A 15,513-nucleotide genomic window follows, 5' to 3' on the forward strand; every position below is an offset into this window, starting at 1 on the left:
TAAACTTGAGGTTATGTTTTTAAACATTTTTATCTTTATTATTTTATATTTACAAAAATAGCTTATTTTCAAACTAACTTTTTGAAATTCCCTATCACTAGTCTTCTCATTATAGGGATAAACATATGAAAAATTATTCTCATGAAGACTATCTGTCACTCTGTGGGTTTTCATCACCTGTCATATGCATAATCTTTACAATTTAGTGTCTGCAAAAATTGCTTGATATAATTTTACATTCTGAGGAAGTATTTGGATTATGTAGTGAATATGCTTTCAGCAGTTTGAGGCTTTGTATTAGAAACGGTGGGGAAAGATAGTTTATAGAAAAGATTTTAAAACATGTATTTCTGTCTGGTTTTCAGTGCCGATAGGGGAAATCAAATATTTTGGCTCTACAGGTTGCATATGACAATTTTTGGGTTGCTTAGTGGTGTGTTAATTCTCTTTAATGAGAATGAAGACTATAACACTTGACTATTCTTTTTGTCCTGACTAGGAACCTTGCAGTACATGGCTCCAGAAATCATTGATAAAGGACCACGAGGATACGGTGCACCAGCTGATATCTGGTCACTGGGTTGTACCATTATTGAAATGGCAACAGGCAAACCTCCATTTCATGAACTAGGAGAGCCTCAAGCAGCAATGTTTAAAGTAAGTACAGCTTTTTTGCTGTAGAGTTTATGAATTTTCAAATACTAACTTAATGTTTTAATATGAATGTAATTGGTAGTAACCTTTTGTTATATGGGTTGTTTTGCACAAAGCCACAGTCTGACCTGTGTTCTTAATTCTCACTGAATGATCCCTCTCTAGAAGGAGCTGTATTGCTCTAGAGGGTAATAATTTATTTTTGTGCTGGAAATAGGTCATGACTCAGAGCAGCAGCCTGAAAAATTAGTCAAGACTTAGGAAACCTAATATTCTCTACCTTCTTACTTCTGTCATCTCCTGCTCTTGGTTTATGATTTCCTTCTTGACAACCAGTCTCTCCAGTGATGGCAACCTCATTATTTCTTCTCCTTTCAGTCTTTTTTTATAAGCCTCCCTCCCAGAGGATCTGTTTGCCTTGTCTTTCAAAGGTCCAGTCTCTGCAACATGGTGGGAAGCTATGGTGTAAGGGGGCAGGGGGCTAACTTTCCAGGATGTCTGGTATGTACTGAAGGAGTAAAATACTTTGTATTTTACATCCTAAATCCTTTGGATCAAAGCTACCTCCTCGGTAAGCTGTTGCCTCTAGTGCTTTGTTTCTCTTAGTGTATCTGTTCTCAAATGCGCAAATTAACACTTGAGAATGCTTCAGATAGTTTTGATAACAGACCTATTTGAAAAAAGTTACTTGTTCTAACTCTAAAACAAACAGTAGTGTAAAAGCTATGATGTGATAATGTGTCGCATACGCAGACTGAAAATTTTTGGTTCCTCCGCTGGCATGCAGTAGACCTTTAGTAGAATACTTAAGTTTTCACTTATGCTTCAGAGTCCTCATTCTTATAATGGGGAAAATACCACATTCATTACCCTACAAACTGCTTTAAGTTATCAATATTGTTAATTCTGTTGTGTATGCTCTTGAAGGTCACTGTGTGAGCATTAGTATAATTATTAATGGAACCAGGGTAGCAAAATCAGATCTTTATCAATAAGTATAGTAAGCTGGGCTGCCATTCTGCATGGCATGTAATGCCATGTGTCATCCTAGGCTTGTGAGTTGTCCCACGCACCACAGCTAAAAGGCAAAGAAAGGGTTGGTTACGGGTTTTCATGTAGTTATTTCAACGGTGTAATATGTCACCTTGGTGCTGTCAACTTGTGATACTACCAAAAAACTACAAAAGAAGCTGCCTGGGTGAGCATGGTTTGGTTCACTGAAGCTTTCCTGAGGGAGCCATGGAAAGAGACTTTTTTCCACATTGCTGTAAATGTCAGATACAGTTGTCAGCAGATGCCTTTTCATCTTATGTATCTGGCATGTAGTTGAACTGTTCAGTGAGCTACATGTCTTATTTTTCAGCACGGTTTATTGAACTGTCACGAAGTGCTGGTTCAGTTCTGGGTGCTTGATGAGCTCTGCACAGGCTCATGAGGTGAGCTGTGGAAGGATTGTGCGTGTCCCTACGCCCTGTCCATAAGCACTTCCAGGCCACAGAGCTGTGTTCTGAAGTCTCAGAATTGGCTCTTTTTAAAATACGTTTCTTGCCTTTCTTTCTTGAAGGATGTGGCAGAGTTTTTAGCATTTTAATTGAAGACTGTGTTAATGTGCTACAGTCAAGCATTTGTTTTTGTTTTCTGTTTCTTGGCTCTGCTGGGACCTGCTTGGAACTGCCTCTTGCTGGGCACCATAAATTGCAAACTGTGGTTTCTTTTTGCTGTGTAATAAAAATAAGCAAGCTGGAAGCTAGGTTGGAAGCCAGGAATGAAGCAGGCCAACTGGACAGCCTGTAAAAAGAACAGAAGCCTGGAAAACTTGGGATATCGAACTTTTCAGGTCTCTACCTCCACACGTGCACACTGTCATGCATAGGGCAGGTGAGGAGAGGGAAGGTCTTGATTCTGGCTGTGCAGTCAGTATAGACATTGCAAACAACCAAAGAGTTGGACGAAGTAGAGAAAAGGGGGCTAGAGGAAACAGAGAACTGGAAATAATTCCTAGCTGAGTGTACGTTATCTGGTATTTCATCTATGAGCACAGTGTGTGTGCATCTGGTTCTGTGTGAAAGGAGTGCAAACAAATAACATTCAATGGAGATAAAGTAAACTAACGTTGCCATAGAGTTTCAGGATGCTTGTGACAAAAGTCATTCTCTTTGAGCCACAGAGATAAAGGTGAGAGACGTGCATTCAAATTTCCTGGTCCTGGTTTGCACTGTCCCAGGTTTTGTTTAGTGCGTAAGGTTATAATATCAGCTTGTGACACTGCCCCAGCTGAAGCTGGCGGTGTGAGCCTGTCGCCAGAGTACACAAGGAGGGGCGGGCTGACCACAGAGACAGTGTCAAGAGGAATTGTCAGAGCACAGCAAGCAGGTGGCTGTCTTCCTTCTGTGCTCCAAAGCAAAAATCCTGCCGGGCTGATGTTTTGAAGAGGTGAAACTACATAACCCATTTATAAAGAACTGTCCAAATATGCATGGGATTTGACAAATCAGATAAAGATGCTCCATCAGGTGAGATAAATGCATAGATGTTGTAGCCTGCCAAAAGGACATAGCATCAATTTATTTATTTATTCTTTATTAAATACATCGATTTAATTGCAGAGGTTAGCAAGTTGCATATATTAAAAATGTTGCATGCAGGAAACATTTTGAATGTGTTTAGAGTCATGGTTCAGAAGGGCTTAATGCATTATTAGCATTTTATATTCTGCACTGTCATTCGAACAGAAGCATGACTGCTCAGCATTTTTTGCTTCAGCTTGCATTGAAGCTGAACCAGTATTGTGAGTGCCTAATGGTGCCACAGTGTGGTAATGCAGCTGTATAATGAGATTATTTAAACAACTCTTCATTTTAGCAAGCAGCTGGCACTTGTTTAACTGCTGGGCTACTATCTCCCTTGTGGCCACTATCTTTCTGCTTGCTCTCCAGAGCCTGTTTTGTGTAAAGACGCTGAGACTACAAGCCATAATCTCACCAGATACATGCCATACAATGCACACGTGTTACATAACTCTCATTTCAAAACATATATGCCAGATTGGTATTAGAGAATAAGAAGGCAGTGAAGGAGCTGGAAAAACCGCTAGGGAGCAACCTGTAGAAGCACGTTTTTCATTACTTAGAGAAAGAGTGGGGGGTCTTGATACACCTTTGGACATCATGTGATTTTTCAGTTAAAAACCACTGAAAAGCTAGGGAAGACATCTGGCCCGAGTGCCGAGGGTGGTGACAAGGTCTGGCAAGGTCATTGTGAGCATTCGTACAAGGAATTTTGGCAGCGGCAGGAGCAGAACAGGTGCAGGCCCCAGGCAGTCGGTGCTAGAGGAGGAAGTTATTCCTGTTCCTGGGTACGAACATGCTGGAGGAGTCAGCAACGGAGAGATGCAGTACTGGGCAGGGTGATGGGAAGCATATGCAGTAGCTGGAGGGATTGCGGTTCTCAATGCTGGTAGGAGAAGCAGCATTTGAAGCACTTGGTGTGGATAATGTCCAGATCCCGAGAATGCCTGTAGGTAGATGGTTGGATACATCCATAACTTGACGTTTGTGCGATGCCACATGGACATTCACGCCATGTCTACAATGGAGTAAAACAGGATCAGAGCCTTGTTGCTTCACTGCTCTATGTGGGTACCTGGATCGCTCCTTTTCCGTAAGAGTCAGCGAGATTGTGAGAGATCGTACTAAGAAAGCTTTGTCCCATGGTCTCCTTGCAGTTGTTTAGTGAAATTATTTAGTAAAATAATTTGTATCTGTGTTTTTCTTGCAGGTTGGGATGTTTAAGATTCATCCTGAAATTCCAGAATCACTGTCTGCTGAAACAAGGGCCTTTATTTTGCTCTGTTTTGAACCTGATCCTAGTAAACGTGTTACAGCATCTGATTTGCTCAGAGATTCCTTCCTGAAACAAGTAAACAAGGGCAAGAAAAGCAGGATTGCATTCAAGCCGTCAGGTAAGGAATTATCAGCCAAATACAAGTCAACATCATCGTTAAGTGTCATATAAAAAATTGGAGTCATTAAGCACTCTCTTTTACTAAGGATGTTTCTTGTGCCAGGAAAGCAGCAGGAACTCAACTATTGAAAGTGCCTGTGATTTGTAATTAGATATATTTAAATTTAACAATTCCCACAAAATATGGTGACTTGCTTGTCTTGTGTTTGGCTTGCTGAAACCTCCCAACCCCATTTTTCCTCTCCCCCAAAATAAATGCCTTATAATGAATTAAAATTGGAAAATTACATTTGGTGAAAACTTTCCAAAGCAATTCTGCATTTGAGATTCACAATTATATACACTTCAGAGATCTGAGTTTTATAAAGTAGGTGCTTGGCACCTGAAAATGTGGGTCTATTAGGTGTTCGGGTCTACAAGGCTCAGCATTTTCAAACTTGGTATCTAACTTGGAAATTTGGTACATAGGTGCTGAAGTAGCTGTTTAGCAGGTTGTTTTATCTGCCTAGCGTGTTCTTCGACCTCCCCAATATATGAGCCACTTTCTCAGTGATAACAAATATTAATATAGACCTGCCAAATAAATAATCAGTGTTTGAAGGAACTGTCCATTTAAAAACAAGCAAAGCCATTGGTCTTGCTGCCTTTTTTCCCTGTCTGCACACACACACGCCCACACTCCCAAAGCAAATTGAATTGCTTCCCTTTTTGAGCTTTTTCCCACTCGGCAGGGAACATTTGAAAGAATCAGTTCTAAGCGGAAAAACTAGCAAAAAGTTTATGACATCTAGCTGAGTTGGTTTAAGCAAGGAAATGGGCATCATCTCTTGTCCTGAGGGGCACTGAGAACTGCAGTCCCTGCAGTTACACTGGGAGGGAGAGCTCACGCTGCTCAGCCAGGGTGATGGCAGGCAGGAGCTATTGAAAGGATTAGAGAGGATGGAGCTTGCCTTGCTGGCTGCCCTGGGAGCAACAGGCTCCTTGTCAAATACCGGGGGAAGTGCAGCTGTCTTCTGCACCCTCTCCCTCCTCCTGCCTTCCTCCTTTCTTCTCTTCTCCCACTCGTTGATGAGGCTATGGAGCTCCTTCAGATGGCCTGAGGATCTGGTGCTGCAGGGTTAAGCATTGGGCTGCAGCAAGAAGAAAACTGTACTGGGTGAGGGGAGGGAAGGGCAACGTGGCTGCAGCTGAGTGTGTGCTTTGCTGTGCCAGAGCTGGGGAAAGCTGTGCTGGCTGCCGCAGCTGTCTCCAAGGGCAGTTTGGGGGCGTACGCCAGGTCCTGGCCCAGGAGTTGCCACAATCTCAGCTGCAGCAGTTCACTCTCCTCTACCGTTTCCCTCGCCACCAATTTCCTCAGCTTTGCCTCCATCTTTCCATCCTGTCTCTATCCCTTTTTTCTTTCCAATAATAAAGGCAGCCCAGAGCAAATCTCAGCCCTTACTCTTGGGACAGCAACTTTCAATTTTCTGTACTGCTGAGGCGCCTTGAACCAGTTCTCACAAGGTGATAGATACTGTTTCATTTCTATGGCTGTTTAATCTCAGCCATTTGAACATCAGTTGTGTACCATGGAGTATGTCAGAGCTTTCTGAACAACTTTTAACTTATAGCTCTTTTCCTCCCCCACCTCCACATAATTTGTAGTGACAAGCATCAAAAACTTTTGTGATACTTTAGCTTCATGGACGTGTGCACTCTGAGTTGACAGAACGTCTTCCTTACCCTTCCTATCACACAGCTGCAAACTGGCAATCAGGATTACAGCAAGCTCTCAGTATCTGTTATTTCTTTATTTCTTCTTACTTTCAAGATGAATTGGAAAGGGACAAGAGATTTCCTTCAGGCTAGTGCTACGAGAGTTCTTATTGAGGGCAAGGGGACATGCGAGCGAGGCAGGTGGCTCGGGTGTTGGAGAGGGAGCAAATATATGGCCATTGACGCAGTCAGGCAGAGGTGAGGAGGGCGGGTAGCAGAGTGCTCGCTGCTTAGAGATACAGCTGGTGGAGCAGCTGATGGTGACCTGTTGGTTTGATTCAGGTTCTTTAAACAGCTGTATATCCAGTTGTACCACTTCGTGAGACCAGCACCAAGAGGGAGTGTGTGTATGTTTATGTGTGTGTGTGTGTGCGCGCACAAAAGAGGGTAACAAAATGGCAGTTCTTACATGTGTCTTGCTGCTTTGCTGTCTTTGGGTTCAGCAGTTAGCTCGTTCACACCTTTTATTGCTTATGCATATAATGATTTTGAGTTGCATTGCTGCTTTCTATCAACAAGGTTACCTCTCCGTCAGCCCTTTTGCAAAACGAGGGCTTGATATATCACTGAAGATGATCACGGCTGTTTTAAGCTCGTTGCCCTTTCCTGCCTAGTCCTGTTACATGTTTTACAATGTCTGTTCCTAGATTACAATCGTAATACATCCCTCCCGCTGCTGATCCATGGAGAACAGGCTGGCAGTAGCAGCAGCGAGCATGGCTCTGTTTCGCCAGACTCTGATGTACAGCATGACATGTTTTTCGAAAGGCCAAAGAGAACCATTTCAGAGATTCACACAACACATCCCATTTCCCATTTACTAAGGTAAAGCATTCGCTTTTCACTTGACACCCCTGAGGGATTATGTGGATTTAATTCACATTATATTTTATCTGAGGGCAATTTTTTCACATAATGACTAGATAAGCAGGTGTGTTAAACAGCAAGCAATTTGCATAGGCAAGTTACCAGTTAATTTAAATATTGTCTATATTTAATTAATGAACAATGATTCTTTCTCCTTAAGGTTTCCACAGATTTATATACTTTTCCCTCCTCAGTCTTACTGACTGAGTGGATATGGATTCAGAAGTTAGTGGAAGAGTTGACCCTTCCATGTACTCATGGAAAAAATGTGGGAAAGGAGCAGCAGAAAGATAGTCCTGCTGATCAGAGAGCACAAAGCTGTACTTCCAAATGCGTATGTTACCCTATGGGGCCAAAAAAAAAGAATATTTTTCCCAGTCCAGGGATTTCAGCTTTCCTCCCCAAAACTGATCCAGTATCTGGTGATATTAATGCCACCTTCTTAGTGAGATGAAATCAGCCTTGTGCTTTTGGCTTCGGTGAGGTTTAGACCAGCGGAGGATCTGAGCCATCTTCTGTCTCAGAATTAGTGTTTAACAATATGATCGATCCGCTGCTGTGGTTCAACTTGCTTTTTAACCTCTGAAGTATCCCTACTCGCTTCTGACGGTACTACCGTGTTGCTAATGTTGAGGTGTCTCTTGTGACGCAGCGTGCCTGATGAGGGCTTGGCCTCAGAGGACAGGAGCGCCTCTCCTTCTGTTGAGGATAAGGATTCCGGTCTGTTTCTGCTGCGGAAGGACAGCGAACGCCGAGCAATCCTATATAAAATCCTGAAGGAAGAACAGAATATAGTTGCTTCCAATTTGCAGGACTGTATTGCACAGGTAATTTCACTTCAGCTTTCCTTTTCCCATATCAAAAGGAAAATGACAAGCCAGGTAGTATTATTCCTTTTCTGAAAACTAATAAACGAAGGTGCTTGAATTGTTCCTTTTCAGATCTTTAATCTCTGAGACCTGTAACCGTGTCAGCCATTTGCTGTTGTCTGAATGGATAGCAAACACCACCTTTGGCCTCCTACTGGCTCTTGGGTTTTTTGGAGGGGAAGGTTTGGGGCGTTTGGTGTGGGGTTGTGGGGCTGAGGTTGGTGCTTTGGGGTTTTTTTTAATGTGTTTTGGTTTGGATTTTAAAGACATGGAAATGGAACACCAGATAGTAATAGGTATGATTTGCTTTAAGGATAGAGAATTGATTAATGATTTTTAATTCAAAACACATGTAAACTAGGTGCCCAGAACACAGCACATGACTCTTAAAAAAGGTAAGGTAGATTTCTGGAGAGGTAAGGGTTGATTGGGAAGGTTTAGTGACTAAAGAGGAGCAAGAAGAATCGTGTGTTCAGTTAACCTGTAGCCAAGCAATGCCATACACCAGTAACAGAGCTGATTGCTTAGCCTTTTCTTCTTCATGCCTGCTTCTAATGTGCCACCGACATTACCTGTTCTTCTCAAAGCTACAGTTTTTCACCTGGACTCCATTCACAAAAAGGGAGCCTGCTGGTGTGGTATCCCCACTCAGCCCTTGGTCTTGGCGCAGAGGTGCGTGCAGCACCGCTGGCGGGGGCCCTGCTGCTCCTGGGGCAGCTCCAGCCGAGCCCACGCAGCGCGGGGGTTTGCTTCTCCCCATGACGCGCTTCCCCTGCAAACTGCCTCACTGCGCAGACCAGCTCGCCCCAGAACTAGAGGTTTACAGGCCCGAGAAAGGCCCACACACTCAGGCTGGGGAAGCAATCGGGGTAAATTTCTGCTCTGAGCTTAAACTGCAGAATTGCTTATAGCCTTGCAGAGGACTAGAATTCATGTGTGAGGGCTTAGTCAGAAAAAAACAGGGCTCTAAATATTTTCCAGGATCAAGAAGGATTATTTAGTAACAGCAAGTCCTGCCTCAGTCTCCAGCTGTTTTGCAGCACTGCTGTGATCACATCTTTTCTATAATTTATGTCATACTTCTCCCTTTACCTTTTAATTATACACATTGTTGTTGTTCTTACAGGCACTTGGATGGCTTTAACTGGGGGGGTCGTGGAGTGCAAATCACAGAATGAACGCTTGAGTCCTATCGCTGTCTAATCTTAGACCTCTTTCTGACTTATGATAAATGCATATATAAACATATTTTTTTTTTACCTAAGGAAATAAAATGTCTGCATAATTAGATATAACTCCAGATTCAGCTTATTGAAAGGACAGCATCTAAAAAATTTGGGTCTCTTATGGACTCACTTTCCTGTTTTTATGGAGGAGAGCTGCCCTCTGCAGTACATTGCAGAAATAGATATTATCTGGAACCTCTTCTTGTGACAGCCACAGTAGCAGTACACTTAATTTATTTTTTTGGAAAATAGGAATTACTATTAAAAAAAATTTAGTTTGTAAAGCCTTTATTTTCTACCTTTTTCTGAAACAAAAGTTCTGTGATTTCTGTGCATCGGTGTGAAATATACATGGGCAAAGCTATAAATCGTAACCCTAAATATACTAATGCTACCGATTAGAGGTTTAATGACTCTGAGATTTACTTGATATTGTGTTGGATTTGCGTGGCAAGGTTTTGGTAGGGGGGGAGCTACAGGGGTGGCTTCTGTGAGAAACTGCTGGAAGCTTCCCCTGTGTCTGACAGAGCCAATGCCAGCCGGCTCCAAGACGGGCCCGCTGCTGGCCAAGGCCAAGCCAATCAGCGCCTCTGTGATAACATATTTAAGAAGGAAAACACCAGTTAGAGAGAGCTTTTGCAACGGGAGAGAGGAGTGAGAAGATGTAAGAAACTCTGCAGACACCAAGGTCAGTGCAGAAGGAGGGGGAGGAGGTGCTCCAGGCGCCGGAGCAGAGATCCCCCTGCAGCCCATGGTGAAGGCCATGGTGAAGCAGGCTGTCCCCCTGCAGCCCATGGAGGAAGGATGAGGGGGTGTAGAGATTCCACCTGCAGCCCGTGGAGGACCCCACGCTGGAGCAGGTGGAGGCACCTGAAGGAGGCTGTGGCCCGTGGGAAGCCCACACTGGAGCAAGTTCCTGGCCGGACCGGTGGACCCGCAGAGAGGGGAGCCCACGCCAGGGCAGGTTTGCTGGCAGGACTTGTGACCTCGTGGGGGACCCACGCTGGAGCAGTCTGCTCCTGAAGGTCTGCACCCTGTGGGAGAGACTACGCTGGAGCAGTTCGTGAAGGACTGTAGCCCGTGGGAGAGACTCCATGCTGGAGCAGGGGAACGATGAGAGGAGTCCTCCCCCTGAGGACGAAGAAGCGGCAGAAACAACATGTGATGAACTGACCGTAACCCCCACTCCCCGTCCCCCTGTGCCACTGAGGGGGGGAAGGTTGAAGCCGGGAGTGAAGTTGAGCCCGGGAAGATGGGAGGGGTGGGGGGAGGTGTTTTAAGAGTTGATTTTATTTCTCATTCCTCTACTCTGTTTTGCTTAGTAATAAATTAGATGAATTCCCTCTCTAAGTTCAGTCTGTTTTGCTCGTGACAACAATTAGTGAGTGATCTCTCCCTGTCCTTATCTCGACCCACAAGCGTTTCGTTATGCCTTTTCTCCCCTGTCTAGTGAATGAGGGGAGTGACAGAGCGGCTCTGGTGGGCACCTGGCCCCCAGCCAGGGTCAGCCCACCACAATATACATTCATTATCTTTTCTCCAGAGCTCTGAAGAACTGCAACTTTCGGTGGCCCACATCAAGCAAATTATTGGGATTTTAAGGGACTTCATACGCTCTCCTGAGCAGAGAGTGATGGCTTCTACCATATCCAAATTGAAAATGGATTTGGACTTTGACAGCACTTCCATCAATCAGATTCATCTGGTGCTGTTTGGATTTCAGGATGCGGTGAGTCCCTTGCCTAACGCAAGGGGAGAGGAGTTCTTCCTGGACAGAGCTCACCCCAGGGGTTTGCAGCTTCCCCACTCTTCCTCACTCCTCTTCCTCCTTGTACTGTAGAGGGGCTTAAATGTTTCAGTCTGGGTATAGTTTGAAAGCTCTAACCTAAAACTGTCAAATCTGTTGTTTAGACCTTCAAGGGTGGGAGGGTTTTAGTGACTCATGCAGTTGTTACTTTATAAAACTTCATCTGCCTATTGAAAAACAAGATTCTCTTTCCTAAGGTGTAAGCAAATGTTGTTCGCTGCTACTTTAACAACTTGCTTAATTTATTATAGGTGAACAAAGTATTAAGAAATCACTTAATAAGGCCCCACTGGATGTTTGCAATGGATAATATAATTCGCCGTGCAGTCCAAGCAGCAGTCACTATTCTTATTCCAGGTAAATCAAAGCAGCTGAAAATAATCTTTTAATTTTTTTTTTTTTTAAAAAAGGCTGTTCGAATGTCCAAGAGTTATAGCAAATGGAACAATTGAGATGTTTAATCTGTCAGCGTGCCATTAACTGCATCCCGTGTGCCACTACATCAAAGGCACAGGGTCAGAATTCTGTGCAAAAAGAAGTGTTGATCTGGAGGATTACTGCTGTACTTGCAGTACAAAAGCATATAATGAGGAGATAACCAGTGGTTCTGCACCATCAGTGTGGTCCAACCATGACAAAAAAAAAAAGGCAAATAAAATTCAGTCCAAGCTGGAGCTTTTGTAGTTAGAAAGAAAATGAATCTCTACAACATTTAATGACATCCAGAGTGGGTAACACTGCACAGGCCTGGTTATGTGTTCTGAACAATGATGACTGAGCTGTGGAACAGATGCAGACAAGGGCGTGCATTAATATGAGGAGGAGCATGATTTAGGCAGAGATGGCTAGTAGGAAAAAGCACCACCACTGAGAAGGCAGAGGATAAATGACTAAACTGTCTAGGAGTAAGTCTAAGTTGGAAATTTGCAAGTAGTTTTGTAACTCTTTGGAGTGCTGAGCACCCCTTCCAGTATGAGAATGTTCCAAGAGCACTTAGTGATGGTGAGCCCTTTCAGTCCAAAGTTGCTATGGCTTTTAAACCAAATTGGCCAAATTTTTTAGGACTTTGTAGGAGATAAATTGCAGCTATTCTTTGGTGGGTAGGGTGGCCACCTGGAGCAAGTTCTGGGAGAACTGGGGTTAGAAATGCTACCGGGAGAAGAGGAGGGCTTTGTAAACTCATTGGTCCAGGGCATTAGGGGAAAACAACTTGTTTTGTTTTGTTTTTCTTTTTTTAAAAAAGCAAGCTTTCAGGGACTTCTCATCAATACATCTTATTAGCTGTTGTCTTATTCGTTTCATCACAAATTATAATGAATTTGTATTTGTCCCCTCTACAGCTGTAATCTACAGCTACCTACCTCTACTGGTACTCTACAGCTGAGCTATTACAGTGCCCCTCATTTTAGAACTGATGCCAGAGAATCCGTGCATAAGGCTTTGCTACTCCTCTGCTCAGCAGTGCAATAGAGCACATCGTGCACACAGTCCACTTCTGCAGCTGAAGCTCCCCCGCTCACAGTTCTAAAGAACAAACTATAGTACCTCTGAAGACAGACTTGTAAAAAAAAAATTATTCATACCCTGTTTCCTTTTACCAGAGCTCCGAGCTCACTTTGAGCCAGCATCAGAAACTGAAGGTGGGGACAAGGATGGTGATGAAGTGGAGGACAGTTACCAGCCCACTGAGCAAAACGGGGCTGAGGATGCTGCCATCACATCAGGAGTCAGCACCCTTAGCTCTGTGGTGTCACACGAGGCTCAGCAGCAGCTCAGCCTGGAGTTGGGCAGACTTAAACAAGAGACCCTAAGGTAACCCTTCTATAGAGACTGGGGATTTATTTTCAGGCAATCTTTGAAAAGCTCCCAGACGTTGCTTTCTACGGTGACATGTATGTACATAACATAAATACTGCTCACCTACTGTGACTGCCTCGTGATAAAGCAGACCTTCCAGGAACACAAATGGATTCAGAATGCACTGGCAACACCGGTATGACAACTCAACAGCCTTCAATACAACTTTGTTTCTGTGTAATCAATTTTTTAAGTGCAGAACGTCATGTTGGATTTCAGCTGTTAAGTAATTTGGCTCGTGCAAATGTGCCAGTTTCCTTCTTACTTCCTTAGCTCCTTGGATGCCACCTGACCCTGTGGCAGTGTCCTCAAAGCTGTTCCTGCAAGGAAGGGCCAGAGCAGCTCTGGACAGGCTGCCCACTAATTAGCACAAGCAGAGCTCAGCAGAGCCCCTGCCCTGTTTCTCATGAATTACATTTGTAGGCTGCTGCAAGTGTGTTATCTGAGTGTCCCATTCTTCTGTAGGGATGTGATGTGAATCTGTGATCAGAAAGTCCCTGGTAAAATATTGGTGTTACACTGTTCAGCAGTAAATTACAGTATAAAGACAGCAGCTCTGCCCAGGGAGGCTGCAAAACAATAGGAACAGAATTTACAGGCTACTTACTAAAGTCTGCAAAGATGAAAGCCTTAAAATGCCACCACTACATTGAGTCTCAGCCAACCAAAATGAAATCTGTAAGCCATAAAATGTTACTTAAGAGAGTATCTCTCAAGTCTCTGTCCTTTGGTAGTTGTTAAAAAAATGACAATTTTTTTCAGCTAGTTTTATTCTCAATATGGTTGTGTTTGATCTCATATGGTAACAGGCTTTTGGAAAACCTAGTTCAGAAGGAGAAAGAGTATCAGACCCTCCTACGACAATCACTGGAGCAAAAAACTCAGGAATTACACTTGCTTCGATTAAAACTTAAACCCGAAGGTATGAGGAAACAAATTTCTGTGCAACTGTCAAAGTACACAGTATTGGCTTGTATGTTTGATTATTTGATTTGGCTCAGGGTAACTTAAAACTATTTTAAGCGTCAGTAGTCTGAAAACCATCCCTTTTGCCCTAGTTTTGAGGTGTATTAACCTGTACTTTTGTTTTCTGTTAAAGACTCCCAATGGTCTGCAGCAACTCTTAGAGAGAATGCAGACCCTGAGCTCATGAACTGGCTGAAACAACAAGGAGCAGATTTGGATGCAATTAAGAGGGTAAAAAAAATTGAAAGCAAAAAAAAAAAATATCACCTTTTAAAAAAAGGGTCACTGTAGTCATAGTTAGCAGCTTGGTTTCAAAGAAGGAATATTAATTTAGGAATATATTTGCCTTTTAGTTTGCTGAAGAAGATTACACACTAAGTGCTGTCCTTAATGATATCACTAAAGATGATCTGCGGTATCTTCAACTGCGGTAAGAAAGTACTTCTTAGTTCATTGTTAAGAGCTTAATTAATGTAATTTGTAAAAAAAACTTTTGTAGAAGTTTAGGTCAGTGATAGTTCTGTGGCAACTGCTGTGAATTTCACCTCTGATTTTTCTGTTAGTTTTTCACATCCTCACTGCTGCAGCCTAACAACTACACCTGGGGTGCTTCAAGCCATCTGTTTTGGCATTTATCAGGGTTGGGAGCTGTTTCTGCACCAGTCAGGATGAGGTAATCATATGGAAAATAGGCATAAAGAACTTATTTTTCATACCTGTTGATTCAAGTCCTTTCATCATCATTCTGTTAACTCCCGGCTGACCTGGAAGAAGTTGTTTTAGCCATAACCTTAAAGAAGTGTAGTGTTTTCTATGTACTGTCATAATTGGTATATCCTTGGGATTTCTAGATTTTACTTCTTGCTCACTTTAAAGTAATAGATGAGGGAGTTTCCCCTAAACTGTTCTCTGTTCTTCTTCATCCAGGGGTGGTCTTCTCTGCAGAATTTGGAATGCAATATTAAACCACCGACAAACATCTGGTAAGACCTCAGTGCAAAAAGATTGAAGCTTCGTAAGGAGAAGGTGCAATGGGATTAAGCAAATGAAAAATACATTCCTAACACTTAAATTATTAGATGTATATATGTATGTACAGTGGCCTTGCAGGTTTTGCACAATTATGTAGCTTGTTTCACCATCAGTGTAATACACAGTGAATATTCAGTAACAGCTTTTAAGTCTGTGTCAATGCACTTAAATTATTTATGAGAGTAATGCAGAAGTCAAATGCCTATCAATGTAACAGAAAGCATTAGCTGAGAAAAAAACCCAACAACTTTTCCTGCAACCAGGTACCGCACACCTGGATGGGCTTTAGCATTGTGAAAATTCTGAACTTAAAACGTGTTACAGTTCTGCTGGCTGATGGCTTGAGCAGGGAGGGGATATGCTAAAGCATACATCACCTCTTTATAGATGAATGTATATAGCTTTTTGTATTAAAGCTACTCTCACTGAACTATGAAGAAAAGCCTGGCGTGATGTTTTCATTTAGTAACTTTTCTGCAGCAAAAATATAGCCTCTAAATGGCTTTTTTGGGTGTTT

The 15,513-nt window shown here is 42.9% G+C and overlaps 1 protein-coding gene across 4 annotated transcripts in view; it reads left to right on the top strand.

The window, feature by feature from the left end:
• MAP3K15 (mitogen-activated protein kinase kinase kinase 15) overlaps positions 1-15,416 on the top strand; it is a 92,864-nt gene extending 77,448 nt beyond the window's left edge. For all 4 annotated transcript variants that reach the window (XM_054838231.1, XM_054838242.1, XM_054838259.1 and 1 more), the window contains 11 exons: positions 500-657; positions 4,432-4,615; positions 7,020-7,197; positions 7,892-8,066; positions 10,878-11,063; positions 11,393-11,498; positions 12,743-12,953; positions 13,808-13,920; positions 14,098-14,195; positions 14,318-14,394; positions 14,892-15,416. In XM_054838231.1, coding sequence (XP_054694206.1) covers positions 500-657; positions 4,432-4,615; positions 7,020-7,197; positions 7,892-8,066; positions 10,878-11,063; positions 11,393-11,498; positions 12,743-12,953; positions 13,808-13,920; positions 14,098-14,195; positions 14,318-14,394; positions 14,892-14,973 — 1,568 coding nt within the window. In that variant the 3' untranslated portion in view covers positions 14,974-15,416. The remainder of the gene's footprint in view (positions 1-499; positions 658-4,431; positions 4,616-7,019; positions 7,198-7,891; positions 8,067-10,877; positions 11,064-11,392; positions 11,499-12,742; positions 12,954-13,807; positions 13,921-14,097; positions 14,196-14,317; positions 14,395-14,891) is intronic.
• Positions 15,417-15,513: the final 97 nt, after the last annotated feature.

This window comes from Grus americana, chromosome 1 (genome assembly GCF_028858705.1).
Source record: "Grus americana isolate bGruAme1 chromosome 1, bGruAme1.mat, whole genome shotgun sequence".
NCBI classification, from domain to species: domain Eukaryota; kingdom Metazoa; phylum Chordata; class Aves; order Gruiformes; family Gruidae; genus Grus; species Grus americana.